The 18,608-nt window shown below is 43.7% G+C and overlaps 1 protein-coding gene across 1 annotated transcript in view; it reads left to right on the top strand.

Annotated features, from left to right (window-relative positions):
* LOC307103485 (uncharacterized protein) overlaps positions 1-18,608 on the top strand; it is a gene marked incomplete at its 3' end in the record, with an annotated part of 334,890 nt that overhangs the window by 178,628 nt on the left and 137,654 nt on the right. Inside the window, exon 8 of the mRNA XM_079777833.1 lies at positions 8,230-8,273. Within this exon, the coding sequence (XP_079633959.1) occupies positions 8,230-8,273 (44 nt within the window). The remainder of the gene's footprint in view (positions 1-8,229; positions 8,274-18,608) is intronic.

Genomic DNA, 18,608 nt, shown 5'->3' with positions numbered 1-18,608 from the left:
TTTGTAAACATCTAATGGGAGTAAATGAGATGGCAGGTATGGAAAGCTTAGTCCATAGAAGATGCTCGAATATGGTAGCTCCCTCCTCTTCTTAGCTAATGTTCAAAACTCATTGTAGACTATAGCTATTCCAGAAAGGCTCTTATGACCTCACCTACTTATAGGACCTCTTTCTCTTCCAAATTCTGGTTGCTTTTTATCATTGGCATTTAATGGACAATTCTTGGCATTACCAGGTAACTTTTCATATACATGATGCTTTGCTTCAATTTGGTCATTAATGCCCCCAAACCACTTATTTTCTCCTTTTCATGAATTTAATTCCTTGCACTTTATCTTTGATTAGGCACTGCCTTGTGTCACTTTCTCTTAATAACTGCGTAATGGCAAGAGCACCGTGGACTGGACACTGTAATGGGGCAGTTGGCATACAAAGTTAGAAAACTGGAAAGAACTAGATAAATGTTTAGTGTTCACAGTCACCAAGCAGACCAGGCAAGAGAGTTTGGATGATCAAACTCACCCCACGTCCACTCCTGGAAAAATAATGCAAAGTGCAATTTTCAGGGGTAGGTGTCAGCAAGGTAGGCTGAAAGATACCCCCAAAGATATCAGCTCCTCATCCCCAGAAGCTGTGAATATTACTGGACATGGGGAAAAATGTAATTAAGGTACGCATGTTGAGTTGGGGAGATAATCTTGGATAATCCAGATGGGCCCTAAATGGAATCACTAGTGTCATTATGAGAAAGAGCAGAGGGAGATTTGATAGAGGCTGAGAAGAAGAAAAAGAAGGCCATGTGTGGAAGGAAACAGAGAAGGAGAGCTGACTACAACAGAAGAGGAGAAGGCCATGTGTTGGAAGAAAAGGGAAGCAGAATCAGAGAGAGAAGATGCTACAGTGCTGGCTCTGAAGATTAGGAAGCAGTCAAAACCAGGAGTGCAGGAATGCAGCTGTGGACGTTGGACAAGGCAAGAGAATGGATTCTCTCCTAGAGCCTCCGGAGGGAGTATGATCTGCCAGCACCGATTTCAGCCCAGTGGTACTGATTCCCAGTTCTGGCCCGGAGAACTGTCAGAGAATCAATGTGTGTGTTGTTGTAAGCCACCAAATTTGTAGTAATTTGTTACAGCAGCAATAGAAAGCTAATGTAGCGAGTGGGAGAAAGAAGTAGCAGAAATAAAGTAAAAAAGGATGAGGTGTGGAACTATTGTGGGGTGCTTGAAACAGCCCTTCAGAGAATGTCAAAAACAACTTGAGTGCTTGTCCAGTTATTCTCATCATCTGTCTATTTCATCTTGGACATGTCACTTAGCCTCTTTGAGCCAGATTTCCTCATCTGGAAAATAGGGTAATAACCTACCTGTCATATGCAGATGCTAATAAAGGATGGCTGCTATTATCTTAATATTGAAGAATGACAAAATGCCACGGCTGGGTGGTGGGGTTGGGTTCCAACTCCGCTTCTATGGAACACAAGAACTGGACTGATGCAAACTGCGGATGAAGTTGAGGAGGGGCCCCTTTTACTCATGTCCCAGGGAGCTAAAGGCATATTTCCATTAATTTTGTGTTTGTCCCCATACTTCCATTTAGGCCTTTGGTTCTTGTCCATACCAAAAGCCAGTTAACATGGCATCAGACTTGGCGCAAATTATACATTTAGTCATTTTAGGTTTAAAAAGAATATTCTGCCTATAGGTGATATTCTGCAGAGACCACCAAGACCCTGAGATTCTATCACAGAGCAGGGCTCTGAGCTGACATCCTGAGATCCTTGTGCCACTTACTGGTGAGGGTCCCCTAGGGATGCTCCTCACCTTCTCTCTGACTTAGTTACTTCCTCTGTCAGGTACAGACAACACCTCCCTCAAAGGCCGTGTTTGTAGAGCAGTTGGAATCATATATGTAAAATGCCTGGCCAGGGTATAGTAAGTGCTCAATAATTGGTTGCTTCTTGTCAGTATTATGATTTATTATTATTGTTACCTAGCTCTTAATTAAGCTAAGTAACTTTAGTAAAATTTCATCTCTCTCCTGTTTTCTTTAACCAGCCAGCTACATCTCCTATGAGCAGGAACCTCGTGTTATCATAACAGGAGAGCTTAGTAGTTAAGAGAAATGAAGTCAGAGACAGACCTCAGTTCACATCCTATTCACACCAGTGGCTGTGTGATTTGGGGGCCAATTGTGAACTTTTTGACCCCCTGTTTTCTCATCTATAATATGAAGTGATAGTGGTGTTTTTCTCATAGAATCCTGATGAGGGTTATATAGGGCAATGCATTTAAAGGGCTTAGCAGAGCTGGCATATAGCAGGCACTTAATATTCAATGAATTCAATCCCCTTGATTTAATTTCCATTTTAAAATAGAGGGGGAAATGTCCGAGGTTTATGAGAAAACAAGTGTTGTCAGGCTGTTAACCACATGTGAGAACTGCAGGCCTGAGTACCTGGTATTTGCATCACTTGTAAAGGTCTAGGGTGCCCAGTTAGGACCTCTTTCTCCCAGAACCCAAGGTGTTAGCCTGGAGAAAAATCCCTTCGCCAGGAGGCTGTTCAGTTGTGACATTTCTCAGGCAAATTTACCCCAAGCCGGGCCGGGAAGTGGTCGGGAGCCCCCCTTCCCAGGAGCCGTGCACTGTGGGAATTTCCTGCTGGCCTCCCTGGGCCGGCCCTGGCCCTGCCTCGCTGAGCCTTGTGGTTTCCGTCGAGGCTGAAACTGCTGTGGAAAGTTCAGCTTGCGAAGAAGAGGGAACTAGAGTGTTTTGATTACTTTTTCCCTTTCTTTTTAAACATCAAACACCCTAAGACTTTATTTCAAAAACCTTAACCCAGACCACATGCTTTTGGGATGGGGGACCGCCCCGTGGGGCACACAGGGCATGTTGACTCCGAAGACAGTGCCACTGGCAGGAGCCAGGTCTGCTCAGAAATCTATCCGCGCAGGTCACACGCCACCGGGGACTGCTGGAATGCGGCTTTGTTTGGGCCTCTGGATTTATAGTCCAGCCCTCTGTCCCCACCCCCTGGAACTTGATTTATTAATGTGCAGACCCAGTGGCTTTCCTCCAACTTTATTTCTTTCTTCAGAAGTAAACAAGGATTTTACAGCTCCATAACCTCCCCAAAGTTTGTTTGTTCTGCCCTCTGTACAGTGTGGGCCATGTTTGTTCCCTGGGAAAGTCTCTTCTCTAATTATTTTCACATTTCGACAGCTTTTGTTTCTTCTTCTTTCTTGGAGGTTTATAAATATGCTAATGGTGGATTGGCTTCAGGCTGAATTGTGCCCATAAACATTTTCTCCTAGGCACATGGAAGCCCCGGTGACTGGGGGCCGGGTTGCCTTTGCTTATTGTGTAACATGTCGGAAGGAACATTGAAAACCCTGAGGTGCTCCTTTGGATGGCTGTGGGGGGAACTGTGGAACTTGGTAAAACAAGGAAATTCTGCTAATCTTGTACAAGGAGCCTTTGGCAACAAGGATTCTTGTGTGTGCAAGACTCCGTGGAGAAAGGGCTGCCTTGATGGCTGAATTTTTATATTAAGCTGAGATCTTTTTGCCTCCAAGCACAGAGAGAAATTTGGTGCATTGTAAGGAAATAAGGATTTAGAAAACCAAAGGCTAATATATCCCAGCAAAAGCTTGGATTATGGGATAGGTAACAGCTTGTTCTAACCAAAAGTCTTGAGTCTAATCTTGATGTTTGCATATTCAGTTTGAAGAATGAAGGATTTTTGTCTAACGATAGCAGTTATTGGTTTGGAGTGAAATTGAGCATTACTGTCTTCGGCTCCAAAATCTCATAGCTGCATGTCCTGCATATGACAAGAACTTCAAACCCAACTGTCTGAAATGGAATTTGTGATCTTTTCCTCAGTTGCACTCTCATACCGTCATCCACTAAGGCCCCTTGCAGGAAGCCTGGAGTCATCCAAAGTTCTCCCTCTCTTCTCGGATCCTACTTGCCCCATGTCTCCTGAATTGGTCCCTCCTCTCCTTTCCCACAATGACTTGCCTCGTTCATACTTTTATAGTCTCACACTGAGACCACTGATGGAATCTCCTTGTTGGTCTTGGTATGCTCTCAATGTCTGTCCCCTCAGCATCATATGTTGAAGTCCTCACACCCCATGTGATGGTATCAGGAAGTAGGGCCTTTGGGAGTTGGCTAGGTCAGGAAGAACCCTCATGAATGGGATTAGTGCCTTTACAGAAGGGGCTCCGGAGAGCTCTGTAGCACCCTCCACCACATGAGGACACAGCGAGAAGTCCACAGGCTCCAGGCCAGAGGGCTTTCACCAGAGCCCAATCATGTTGCCACCTTGATCTTGGATTTCCAACCTCTAGAAACATGAGAAGTAAATTTTGTTGTTCATATGCTACCCCGTCTGTGGTTTTTTGTTACAGCAGCCCAAATGGACTAAAGCAGTCTTCCCGAAAATCTCACTCCCCCACCTCTGTCAGAGGATCACCTCCTGAGTTTAAGAGTATTTAAACCATAGGATCATTCATGACGTCCCTGCTTAGATATCACTTAGGTCCCTCTTGCCGGACAGGACTCAAGGCCTGATCCGAGAAGAGAGGGAGAACTTTGGATGACTCCAGGCTTCCTGCAAGGGGCCTTAGTGGATGACGGTATGAGAGTGCAACTGAGGAAAAGATCACAAATTCCATTTCAGACAGTTGGGTTTGAAGTTCTTGTCATATGCAGGACATGCAGCTATGAGATTTTGGAGCTGAAGATAGTAATGCTCAATTTCACCCCAAACCAATAACTGCCACACAGGCCCTGGAACATGGCATTCAGTGCCCTCCCTGAGCCAGCCTCAGCCTTCTCTCAGGCTTGTTCTGCTGCTCAATGCCCACATACACCCACCCGTCCCAGACTAACTGGTTCCCCCCAATACACACCGTGCTCTTCCATGCTTCATGCTGCTCCTTGACTTGGAGTGCCCTTCTGTCACTTCTCTAGCTGGCAAAAATCTGCCTAAACTTGAAGGCCCAAATAAAAAATGAGCTCCTCTATGAACCTTCCCAAATTCCCCTAAGCAGTATCTGCTCTCTCTCTCTGTTTCTAAAGCAGCTTGTACACATCTTTAGACTGCATTTTTGCCTTGGCCTATTCTTACCCAACCTCCCCACTCCCCATCCCCTGACCCTATGAGGACTAGGAGTCCTGGAGTGTTGGATCTGAATTCTTCTTACCTTGATATCCCTTCTATTTAGCAGAGTCTGGCCTATGGGAGGGACTAGGGGTGGGTGTGGGGGAGATGTTACAGACTGAATTGTATTCTCAAGTTTAAATGGGGAAGCCCTAACCCCCAATGTGATTGTATTGGAGATGGGGCCATTGGATGGTTATTAAGTTTAAATGAGGTCATGGAGATGGGGCTGTCATGAAAGGAATAGTGTGCTTATAAGAGGAGACACAAGAAAGCTTGCTTGCTCTCTTTTTTCTCCAACATGTGAAGACATAGGGAAAAGGCAGCTGTCTACAAGCCTGGAAGAGAGTCCTCACTGGGGAACCAAATCAGCCAGCACCTTGATCTTAGACTTCTAGCCATCAGAACTGTGAGAAATAAGTTCCTGTTGTTTAAGGCACCCAGTCTATGGCATTCTGTTATGGCAGCCTGAGCTGACTAAGATAGGGGATGTTACTGAGTCCACTTCTAGGTAGACTCCCCCCAACCGGGGATATACCTGTGGTGATGAGGGTGGAAACATGGCTTTCAGCATGGTGTGGATGACAATTAACAAAGCCCTGATCCATGTCTAGGGGAGAATGAAACTCTGAATGGCACGGGGCAGAGGCTGCTGCGTCCCCTTCAGAGTCCTCCTTTCAGAATGAAGGGAAAGTAATCTTGGATCTTATCTAACTGCAGGTTCCATGCACTGCCTGTAACATCTGCTGCCATGACTTCTACCATCTTGGACCCTCCCACCCAGGTTCCAAGCCTGAATTTTCCACATCCTTTACAAGACAAGGAATCGAACTGGGGGCCCCCTGGCTCAGGGTCCTTTCTCCATCAACTCTGGTGCTTTGCTGACCCAGCTTCTGTTGCACATGAGGAAGTCCCAGCATGCCTCAAGGAGGATCTCACTTTTGCCTGTTGGCATGTTTTATGCAGGAATAGGGCAGCAAAGAGGCTATGAGATTGAGTGCAGTGTCCTTTCTGCTAAGACTTGAATGAGACTGGAAAGACTCTAGATCTGAGAGACCTAAACAATAAAGCTTTATTTATTCATTCAACTCACTTTTCAGAAAATTTACTATGTTCTAGGGATTGGAGCTTGGTAATGAAGATACAGAGATGAATTTAAACAGAATCTTTGTTTTAGCAGAACTCTTGACTCTGGGGCCTGCCTGGTCCTGCTCCAGCCTGAGGATCAGAAAAAGTCCTGTGCTCCATGTCAGGGAACACATACAGGATGGGCAGGGCTGGGCTGGGGATAGGGAAAAGAAAGAGCTAAAGGTCAATCCCAAGAAGATCTGAGTCTTTCCATTATCCAGGGTCTTTACTCTTTTGGGGTTTTAGTTCCCTTGTTTATAAAATAGTGATCTGCATGCTTCTTATTCACAATACAGGGTTATGAGCATCTGCTATGTGGAGCCCTAGGTCAAGGCTAGGGATACAGACATGCACTCAGTACAATGTCTATCATAGTATAGGTGCTCAATAAATATTGGTGGAATAAGTGAGAATAAATAAATGGTTTCTGCTCTTAGCCTTGTGGGCAAAGGGAATTTATAGAGCACCTGCTATACTTGATAAGGTAGCATGAGCTGAGGCTGCATGTGAGGCGGATGGTTTGCTTTTCTTCTCCACTGGAGGGAGAGTGGTTTCTCTTCAGGGATGCTGGTGAGAGCTCCATGAAGGAGGAGAGCTCTGAGAAGTGCTTAGAAAATATTGGGCCATACACTCTTCTTTTTCAAATTAAAGTATAATTGACATACAACATTATTTTAGTTTTATGTGAACATGTATATGTTAGATATATAGATATTTATAAGTGTTATATCTTCTTGTTGATTGACCTCGTTATTCTGTAATGCACATCTTTGTCTTTTATTATAATCTTTCTTTTAAAGTCTATTTTATCTGATATAGGTATTTGTTACCCCAGCTTTCTTTTGGTTTCCATTTGCATGAAACATCTTTTTCCAGATTTTCACTTTTAGTCTGTGTGTGTTCTTACATTTGAGGTAAGTCACTTGTAGGTAGCATGTTTATCCATTCAGCTACTCTATGTGTTTTGATTAGAGAATTTAGTCCATTTACATTTAAAGTAATTATTAATAGATATGTATTTATTGCGTGTTGTTCATTGTTTTCTGGTACTTTTGTAGTTTCTCTTTTCCTTCTTTCTTCTCGCGTTTCTTGCTTTGTGGTTACCATGAGGCTCACATATAACAGCCTAAATATATAACAGTCTATTTTAAGTTTAGAACACATTACATTTGAAAGCATTCTAAAATCTGCATATTTACTCCCCCCCCGTCATGTTTTATGTTTTTGATGTCACATTTTACATCTTTTTATTTTGTGTATCCTTTAACTAATTACTATAGTTATAGTTATTTTTAACTATCTTGCCTTCAATTCTGAATGACAAGCATGCAGATAGAGTTTTCTTGGTTGAAAGTTTTTTTTCCTTTCAGCACTTTGAATACAGTATGCCATTCCCTTTTGGCCTACAAAGTTTCTGCTGAGAAATCTGCTGATAGTTTTATGGGGATTCCCTTGTATGCAATAAATTGTTTTTCTTTTGCTGCTTTTAAGATTCTGTTTTTAACTTTTGACATTTTAATTATAATGTGTTTCAATGTGTGTCTCTGGGTTCATTTTGTTTGGAACTTTATGGGTGCCTGTTTCCTTTCCTAGATTAGGGAAGTTTTCTGCCATTATGTCTTCAAATAAGTTCTCTGCCCTTTCTCTTTTTCTTTTCCTTCTAGAATCCCTAAAATGCAAATGTTATTCTGCTTAATGTTGCCCCATAGATCCATTAAGCTATCTTCACTTTTAATGCTCTATGTGGGTGAATCCCACTGCCTTATTTTCCAGATCACCAATTATTTCTTCTGCTTCACTTATTCTGCTGTTGAACCCCCTTTAATGTATTTTTTAGTTCAGTTATTGTATTTTTTAGTTCTATGACTTTTGTTTCTTACATTTTTATTTCTTTGTTAAAGTTCTCACTATGTTTATGCATTATTCTCCCTAGGTCAGTGAGCATCTTTATGACCACTACTTTGAACTTTTTATCAGGTAAGTTACTTATCTCCATTTCATTAAGGTATTTTTCTAGGGTTTAACTTATTTCTTTCATTTGGAATATAGTCCACCTTTCTTCATTTTGCTTGACTCTCTGTGATTGGTTCTGTGTATTAGGCAAAACAGCCATCTCTCCCAGTCTTGAAGAAGTAGCCCTGTATGGGAGACAAACCTTATCATTTAACCTTGCCCTAGTTCTTGGTTGTCTCTCAAACTGTCTCTTCAATTATTTTAGATCTGTATGGCCTAAAACCACAGTCCCTCAGCCACCAGAGCCTAGTGCTGAATGGGTGTCCCCTGTATGGACTGTGTGTGCCTGCTGGCTTTGGTGGGACTACAGGAACAGTGCTGCTTTCCCACGGCCTTCTCTGGCAGGGCTGCTTTTGGGAGTGGCATGGTCGAGGCTGCTCATGGGAGCTGTACTGTACACTCTTGAACCCTTCCTCCATGCTCCTTGGAGAATAATAAAGCTTCCAAGGAGGGTCTCCTCTCATCTTGACCTCCTTTTTTTCTGAGCATGGCAGGGAGACACACAGGAATTGTACATCCTGAAGGCAAAACCCTTTCCTGGGCAGATTAGAGGAGGTCTTTGTAGTAGGGAGTCTTTTGGGTCCTGTCTTTGCCTCTAAGTCTCTAGTTTTTCACTAGATTGTTTTCCCAGCGGGTCTTGGTGTGCCTCTGACTGTCTTTTCCTTGTTTTCATTATCTCTTTTCTCTCTGACTGAAGTCTCTCTCTCTCTCTCTCTCTCTCTCTCTCTCTCTCTCTCTCTCTCTCTCTCTCTCCTCTCTTTTTACAAAATGAAATAACTTTGGGATTGACTGAATTTGCTTATATCTTGGAAGTTCTGTGATCACTCTGAGGGCAGGCATCCATGTCTGTTTGTTCACTGCAGTATAACTGACAGCGTAGTGACTACACAGTAGGGTCTTCCAATCATGTTGATTAAACACATGGAGAAGGCACAATTGCTTGGGAAAGCTGAGGAGGGTCAAGACAGGGCCTGCAAACTCCATCACTTGAGATCTTTATATTGTCCAGCCCAGTTTCCTATGTGAGAAACCTGACAGATTCCGAGAAGAGTCTCTTAGGAGAAAAGAGGCTATGTCTAGAAGCGCATCCCAGAGTTTTATCTCTTATAGTCATGAGGATTTGGGGAGCAGAAAGTCCTATGGAGGCTATAGGAGTATGTAATGCAGAGTCCCTGCCCTCGAGGGGCAGACAGTCCCCTCACAAAATCTTAATTGCAGTAGGGGTTCCCATCCCGGTCCTGTCAGGATGGCTGTATGAACCTGCATGACTTGCTTGCTCCTTTGGCCCCGTCCCCTCTCTAAAATGAAGGGTTTGAACCAGATGATCCCTAAGGGCTCTGCCAGGCTCTGCTGTTCTTGGATTTATAACGTTAGGTAAGGGATGGCCTGGCAATCTGAGCAGGATTCCATGTCAGAGGCTGTTACATGTGCAGGGAAAGTGGGAAACTGTTATTTAATTGATATCCTCACACCTGGCAGCACTGAATGTGCTGCTGAGCTGTCTGCTGATTCATGCAGGCCCTTCTAGAAGGGCTGTCTGGGCCAGGCACGATGCCACCTTCACTAGGGATGTGGTAATTGGCACATGCAAACACAGATCACAGAAATCCAGGTCTCTGAAGCACAAATGTCCATAGGGGAATAAACTGAATGTTTTACAACTTGAATTGTTAGGAAAATCGTACTTGCTTGCCTAGTTTATCTTTATATTTCCTCCCTTGGGTGGTCCAACATATACATGCATACATATGACCACAGCTAATGAGATCAGGGAGTCCATGACCCCTGAACCATACACAAATACATTCACCCATGTGGACATCCAGCATGCACAGATGTGTCACACATACAGACACATGCTTTATACATCTAGAGAGATTTTATATGTTTCACATACATACAAACCTACCTGCATATTCAGATATCCTATTTTTGCTCTGAGACTAGCATTTGGGGATACACAGTGTGGTCGGCAGGATAGTGCCCCCCAGAGGTATCCATGGCCTAACCCCGTGGTCGGCAAACTGCGGCTTAAGAGCCACATGCGGCTCTTTGGCCCCTTGAGTGTGGCTCTTCCACAAAATACCATGGCCTGGGCGAGTCTATTTTGAAGAAGTGGCGTTAGAAGAAGTTTAAGTTTAAAAAATTTGGCTCTCAAAAGAAATGTCAATCGTTGTACTGTTGATATTTGGCTCTGTTGACTAATGAGTTTGCTGACCACTGGCCTAACCCCTAGAACCTGTGACTATGTTACGTTACAAGGCAAAGGGAATTAAGATTGCAGGTGGAATTCAGGTTGCTAAGTAGCTGACATTAAGATAGGAATAGTAGCCTGGACTATCCAGGTGGGCCCAATAGGGTCCAAGGGTCCTTAAAACATGGAAGAGGAGACAGAAGTGTCAGTGTCAGAGCGATGCAATATGAGAAAGATCCCACCAGCCATTAGGACTTCAAAGATGAAGAAAAGGACCATCAGACACGGAATGCAGGCAGCCTCTATCTGGAAAAGGCAAGAAAATGAGTTTTTGCCTGAGAGCCTCCAGAAAGAAATGAAGCCTTCTCACACCTCGATATTAGACTAGTGAGACCTGTGTCAGACTTCCAACCTGTAGAACCTATAAAATGATTAATTTGGATTGCATTAAGACACTGAGTGTGTGGTAATTTGTTACAGCAGCAATAGGAAACTAATACCTGCAGAGACAGATATAGTACCACCACCATGGAGGCTATGGTATAGCAGAGGAGACTGACACAGAAATGGGTGTCAGGATACAGAGTAAAAACACTATCATAGAAATAGCCCAGGCTGTCGAGAAAATACCCAGGAGAAACCCCAACCCAGACTTAGGCATAAAGGGAAGGTTTCCTCATGGAAACTCCATGAAAGTCAGGGACCAAAGCTGACCAATGTCAGCAACATCCACCAATGTGCCTGCATGTACTGGGGGCCCAATAAATATGTGAAGGAAGGAGAGAGGAAAGAAAGGTCAAAGGGCCTGATAAATAGGATTTAAGATGGGTGAGCAGGAAGCAGGGGCAAGTGTTCCAGACAGAAGGTACAGCATGGGCAAGGACCTGAGGGCTATTTAGAGACCTAATAAAGTTAGTTTGGCTGGGAAATGGGGAAAGATGAGTCGGGCAAGGTACAGAGCATAAGGGGCCTTATCAGCTATAATTAGACATTTGGCTTATAAACTGCATGCAATTTGTTCTCTCTCTCTCTCTCTCCCTCTCTCTCTCTCTCTCTCTCTCTCTCTCTCTCTCTCTCTCTCTCCCTCTCTCCCTCTCTCCCTCTCTCCCTCTCTTCCCCCTTCAATACTTTAATATCTTTTAAATGGAGTGTGTTTATTCAGTCTAAGTTATGTCAAATAAAGCTTATGCTTATGGAAATATCTCATCCTTGTCTCTCAGGTTATATTTCAGTGACTCCATCCATTTTAGCAATATTTTATGATCTAACTCATCAATTTTAATTTTTTTGTAAAATGGGATGATCCAGTAGACAATACTGGATATGTAATCATGGCCACCTGGGTTCAAGTCCACACTTCTCCACTTATCAAGTAGCATTTAATCTCTGTAATCCTAGTCTCCCAATCTGTACAAGAGGACCAGGGTCGTGCTTATCTCATGGGCTTGCTAGTCCACAGAAGTGCCTTGAAAGGACCAGGTATATACCAAGTGGTCGATGGTAGCTATATACCAAAATTATCACTCTGTGTGGCTATTCTCAACCAGCCATCACCATTATAACTGCCCGAGTCCCTCCAGATCATCTCCCCCCTCCACACTCCGCATCCCAAGAGGCGGGTCTGCATGGACCCGTCAATGAGCCAGCTCCCTTGCCCTCTAGTTTCTAATTGAGTCTAGCCTATGGGAGGTCTGGAGAGTGAAAAGACAGAAAGATTGGGATAGGAGCTTCCTCCTTTCATGGCTTCTGGAGCTTGGCTGATTTCCTCTCACAAAGGCAGCCTCTGCTCAGGAGGCCCTCTCCCTACAGCTATCCTCTTTTGGTCCAGGAATGCTCCCTCTTCTTGCCCCTTTAACACTGGTCATGGCAATAGCTCCTTGTTGTCACAGCCCCACGGGCTCCTTTGTACTATTTCCTATTGGTTTCCTTTGCACCCACATGGTGGTGCTTTCATTAAATGTCCCCCCAACAACCCCATTTGAGCATGTCTTTTGCTCTTGTTGGAACCCTGATTGAGACAACCTTTAACCAGGCACTAGAGCTGCTGGATTAACAGGCCAACAAGGCTCCAACCTGATAAGAAAGCCCCTGTATCTCTGTTAGCTATGGAACATTAACCAAGGTGGCCACCTTGTCACAAGACCACTTCTTTTTCATTCTGCAAGAAGCTTTGAAAGTATCAAGGAAATGTGCAAGCTTAATGTACATCGTGACCATACTCCACACTAGAAAATGAAACCAGAACCAAGTGACCCAGGCAGCAACTGGATTGCTGTGGGTTTCCTGCAGCCAGGGGGTCAGGAGTCAGGGTTAAGTGGCTTGAAGCTGTGAAGGGAAGTAGGCCTGTGGGTCCAGGGACCACTGTAGTCACCCTTCTGTCCTGAGTCAGTCTCCTCCTCTTTTCCTCCTGCCACACTCCAGGGCCGTGTGGACCCTTCATCCACGTACTTCTCCAGCCGCCACACTGAGTGGATGCTCTCCTGCTGCTGGCCACACCACTAAACCAGAATTTCCAAGTGGCCCTTCTGCCACCACAGTTCAGGTGTTACACTGCAAACCTAGAAGCCCAATGATGAATGAATAAGTGATTGATTGAGTAAATATTTACCCCCATTCAGGTTCGAAGGCCCCGGCATTTTCCCAGCCCTCTTCCTTCTCCTCCTCACCCCCAGCTCATCACTTGGTTCCATTCTTGTTCAAATCAGTCAGGTCTCCCTCTTCTAGATTGTGAGTTTGTTGTGGTCAGGGAATGAGTCTCTATACCCTGGGTACCCAGCTCACAGCCTGCCTTTTGCAAAGTCCTGAGTCTAGCATAGCCGTCAGGAACATAGGCTTTGGTGGCAAAGAGATGCATCTTGGTTCCCCTAGTCCTTTATCAGTCAGTCTTGTCTTGATAGCACTGACTTCAGTTAAGATATTTGATCTTCCTGATGGTTGTTTTCCTCATGTGTAAAATGGAGATAAAATTACTTCTCAGAGAGTTGTTGGGGGAATTAAGTGAGATAGTATATATAAAGTTCTTGGTATATTATACACAGAAACTATTATTGCTATTATTATGCTGGTGGATAAAACTTTCTGAATTAGACACCTACATGCCTGGTTGTCTATAATTTCAAAATAGACAAGGAAATGGGAGAAACATCAGAAGATCTGATCAAAGCAGAAGAAGCGTCACGTTTCCATCAATGTATCCACCTGAGGGCTGGGTTTTGATGAGGGCTTTGGGTCTCAGATCTGCCAATTACAAATTGCCAACAGGAGGCATGCCACCCCACATCCATGAGCCTCAGTTTCTTGGTCTCCAAAACTGGTATATTTTCTCATTTGGATGATAATTGAGCACATACTGTATGCCAAACACTATTCTAGGCTGTAAATAGAACCACAAACAAGACATACTACACCCTTCCCTCATGAAGCTTACAATTTAGTTGGGGAAGGGATAGGAGAAGACAGATAATATAAAGTAAATAAATAAATAACCAAGCTAATTTCAGTAGGTGTCAGAGGAATGAAAGAGGACTCTGGAATATAGAATAACTTTGTGGAGGGATCAGGTTGGGTTCCCTGGCTAAGATGATCAGGGTGAAACTCTAAGAGGAGATGAATTTAAAACTTAAGAATGAAAAGAAAGAGAAAACCAAGGAAGGATCTGGGGTGAAGCTGTTCCAGGCAGGTGGACTGCAAGTGCAAAAGTCAGAAGTTGAACAAGCTTGTATATTTAAGTCATTAAAAGTAGGCCAGTGTGGCTGGAGCACAGTGAAGGAGAGGGAGAAACAAGGTCAGAAGGTGATGAGGATTAAATGAGATGGTCTAACAGTTAGACTCTAACTGAACTGCCCAGAACAATATCAGACACAGGGGGTGTGTTTAAAAGGTGCTATCTTTTCCCCAATGGTTCAGGAACCTACTGTGTGCCAGTGTAAAATGCAAAAATCAGTAAATCACATTGATAAGTCTAAGGAGCTCATGGTCTAATATAGAAGAAACGATATCCACCTTAAAAATAAATGAATCAAAACCAAGCAAATGATAACTAAAAACAAGTGATAATACCTGCATGATGATATAAATATAGAACAGATATAGATATGGATGTGGATGTTGGAAGAGGAGATAGATGTTGGATGTTGGATGTGGGTGTAGATGTTAGATGATGGATGATGAGTGTGGTTATGGATGTGGATATGGATGTGAATATAGGTATTGGTTGTAGACACGCTAATAGATGTAAATGTAGATATTGGTTGTAGATGTGGACACTGGATGCTGGATGTGGATGTGTATGTAGATATTAAGTGTGGATGTGGATATAGATGTTGGATGTTGGAAATGGACGTGGATTTAAAAATAGATACAGATACTAATGACAGAGTGAATGAATAAGTGATTGATTGAGTAAATACATATAAAGGAGGCAGAAAGCCCGGGATAGGTGGCCGAGAAGAGGGCTTCTTGAAAAAGGCAGAGACAGTTAGGGTGGTGAGGCTGGAAGACATTCACCACCAGAAGACATCAACGGGGTTGGCACATGATTCCTGGAGGGAAGTCATGGCTGGAAATAGGCGGAAGGTGGATTGTGGAAGATTTTGGATTTGCCCTGCTCTTTAGGCTTGTACATTGACCGACATCTCCACAGCATGTGAATGGACAAAGCATGTCTACAGCAGACCTGAGTTTATATGAGCATATTTCACATCCCCCAGTGACCTCATGGGAGAGCGGAGGTGCAGAGAATGGCTTCCACCTGCCCTTTCTCCCAAACCATTTTGAGTTCGAGTATTATATCTTAAATGTAACAGACAGGGAAAACATAAAAAACATAAAAAGGCTCATTTTAGGCTCTGATGGGTGAAAGAGGATGTAGGCATCAGTGGTGATATTAAAAAATGCCATACATCTATTTATTTATTTATTCATTCATTTATTTATTTATTTATAATGAATATTTTAAAATGTTAAAATCTAAATATGAAACAAAAAATAAGGCAAGCCCTCGCTGGTTTTGCTCAGTGGATAGAGTGTTGGCCTGTGAACTGAAGGGTCCCGGGTTTGATTCTGGTCAAGGGCACATGCCCAGGTTGTGGGCTCGAACCCCAGTGGGGGGCATGCAGGAGGGAGGCGATTAGTGATTCTCATCATTGATGTTTCTGTCTCTCTCTCCCTCTCACTTCCTCTCTGAAATCAATAAAAATATATTTTTAAAAATCAGGCGGGTTCAAAAAATAAAATTTTTATAGATGTCAAAACTGGGGTAGCATAGGAACACAAATCTGAAGACTGTGGGCACCTCATGATTTCTATCAGTGAACTACGCATTTGATTCTGGGGAGCTTCATGGTCAAAATCAATCACAGAGTTAGACCACAGAACTCCTCACATAGATGATCATCTTAATGGGACTATGCTTAGCAAAGGGAGCTCTAGAAAAAGCTAATACATACCATTGAATTTAGTTGGAATGATTTAGACCTGCATGCTTTTCAAAGCAGGGGTTGCCAATTGTCTATTATAACTGCAGAAAAGCTTTTAATAATATGCTATGGAACAAGTAGTTGTCAGCACTATAACTTGCCAATGAGTCTTCCAGTTGCAAATTATGTCACTAAGATTACTGTTAAAAAAGGGGGGGGGTCTTGTAAGGATTATGGGCCATGAGACAATTACATCTTTGCAGTTGTCAGCCCAAAATGAGTGTTAGAAGTGTTGATGTTAAGCTGTCCTTGCTACCAGCAATCAGAAGACCGTTGCCCATTGAAATAACACTTTAGCCAAAGAGAAGATCCTCCTCCCCCATCTCTATGGGGATGTGGCACAGGGCACACTTGTGAGTGAGCATCCAGGTGTGGTAGGGAGGATCCAGTGCTGGTCTTGGTAATCGGGGAGGGGGGCGGTCCATGTGAAGGGGGCCTCACAGATACTGAGTGATGCCACGAGAAGTTTGCAGCTCTTCACAGGAGAACTGACTTTAGATGGTAAAACCTTGTTTTGTTTTTATAGAGAATGATGATCTGGAAGAATTTTAAAATTCAGAGAATGCGTGCATTTTGCTTGTCCCTGCTGTGGTCGAACAGATTTGTGTTTGAGGCACGTGGGAGCTAAGTGCTTGGCCCTGTATAGGTTTTGTGTCAGCCCTTGTCCTGCAGTTTGACAGAAGGCAGTCCCTCCCACCTGCCCCCAAATCACTGCAGAGGCAGCTCTCTTTTAGTGTTTGGCACCTGGGCCACGATTTCAACCTGCGCTAGACAGTATTTTCTGCACATCCACCCAAAGGACCCCCCAAACCAAATGTTCTATTTTCCCTGAGGGCATCTAGATGCAAACCATCCCCATGTTGGGACCCAGGGACTGTGGAGTTAAAAAAAAAAAAAGACTCTTTCCTCTCTCATATGTTTTTTAGGTTTAAAAAAGCAGGTGCAAATCACAACTGAATTTGAAACCCCTAAAAAAGCCAAAGCAAATCAACTTAACAACGAAAATAGCTTACTCTAGCAAAATGTGAAGAAAAACTTCAGCTGTGGCACCTCCAAGCAATTATCAACTCCCTGGCTGATTTCAAAGTCCCCTCAGGACCTCATGTGGATTGAATCCCCATGATCTCGCCTCATGTGAGGGCTGAGTGCGCTGTTCCTGAGCCAAACGTCTGTGCTTGTGGGTAAATATATTGATATCCTAGCAACTTGCAAAAGCCACAGTACCTTAGACAGGGCTTGTTTTTGCCTTTTGTTAACAGGAGAGTAGGATCTGGGGATGAGGATCTGGGGATATTCTGAGCCAAGTGGAGAGGTTCTTGGTAAACACACGAACTCATTTCCTTCTGGTCATCCTTGGCTGCCCCTTGCAAATTTGAGGTGTATTCCCATTCAACTTGTCAGTGTCCTCCTGAAATCTGTCCTGTGCTCGCTTTTTTTTTTAAATGTAGAAACCAGTATCATTTGTTCACCAAACTCTCACTAGTCTGGGGTGCCTAGGCCCAGGCGCTGTGCAGGGTGATGAAAATGGGGGTGTTTAGAACATGATTTCCACCCTCTCGGAGCACACTGTGTAGTCGGAAAGACACTGCGACATCCAAACTGGACTTGGCTGCTTCCCACCTTGGTGTCCTTGCACTTGCCCTTCCCCCTGGCTGGATGGAATGGCCTTGCTTCCCTTTCTACTCTAGTGGAGGCTTCCCCCACCCACACCTCACAGCTGAGTGGTCCACGCCTCTGGGGTGTTCTGTACTTTGGTCTCACATCTGTTTTACATTTCTCACCTAGCATTGAATTATCTCAGAGCCTCTTTATCACTTCTTCCAGACATATTCCTTCAGCCTGGCCCACTTCCTAGCATGTGGTAAACACACAATTATTATTGGTAGGATGGATGAATACATGAATTCATGGCAAAGGTATAGCACTCTGAAGTGTAACTGCTCCAGCGTCAATGCTGGCTCCCTTGCTTATGGGTTTTGCAAACCCTGCTAAGTTTTTTAGCCTCCTAAGACTCATTTTTTCTATCTGTAAAATGGGAATAAAACCTATTTCCCAAGGCTGTTGTGGGGATGAGCAAATTCTTGTTATATGCTTAGCAAAATGACCACCACCTGATAAGTATTCTATGACTAGTAGCCATTACGATAGTTATCATTGACATTCATGTACTGATTGCCCACTATGTGCCAGGCACTGGGCTAGGCACTGGGTACAGAAAATGAATAGGGAGAGATGCCTGCCTTCAATAAACTATCAGCCTGGTTTGGGAGACAGACCTGTTAACAGAATGTAAAAGGCTGTTTTATTAGTGAGTGGGATTAGGAACACAGAGGTGCGGCACCTCACTCAGACTAGGGTGGAGGGGTGGATTAATGAGGAGGAGTAATCCTGGGGATCGTGAAATCCAAATGAAAAAACAAATTCAGAATCTTTAAAACCATCTCCAAGCCGTACCCTAAATATTTCCAACATACTTCAGCATTTCCCTTCCCTTCCATTTCTCTGACCATATTGTCGATTATTAGAAGTCTCTGCATTGCTTTACAATTTACAAAGGGCTTTCACATACCCTATAGTTGTTTTAGTTGACTGTCCCAAGTTCCCTGCAGGTAATATAACCTCCAGTCC

The sequence above is a fragment of the Cnephaeus nilssonii genome (genome assembly GCF_951640355.1).
Source record: "Cnephaeus nilssonii genome assembly, chromosome: 7".
NCBI classification, from domain to species: domain Eukaryota; kingdom Metazoa; phylum Chordata; class Mammalia; order Chiroptera; family Vespertilionidae; genus Cnephaeus; species Cnephaeus nilssonii.
Note: the sequence above shows the minus strand (reverse complement) of the source record. Positions and strands in the feature narration are given on the sequence as shown.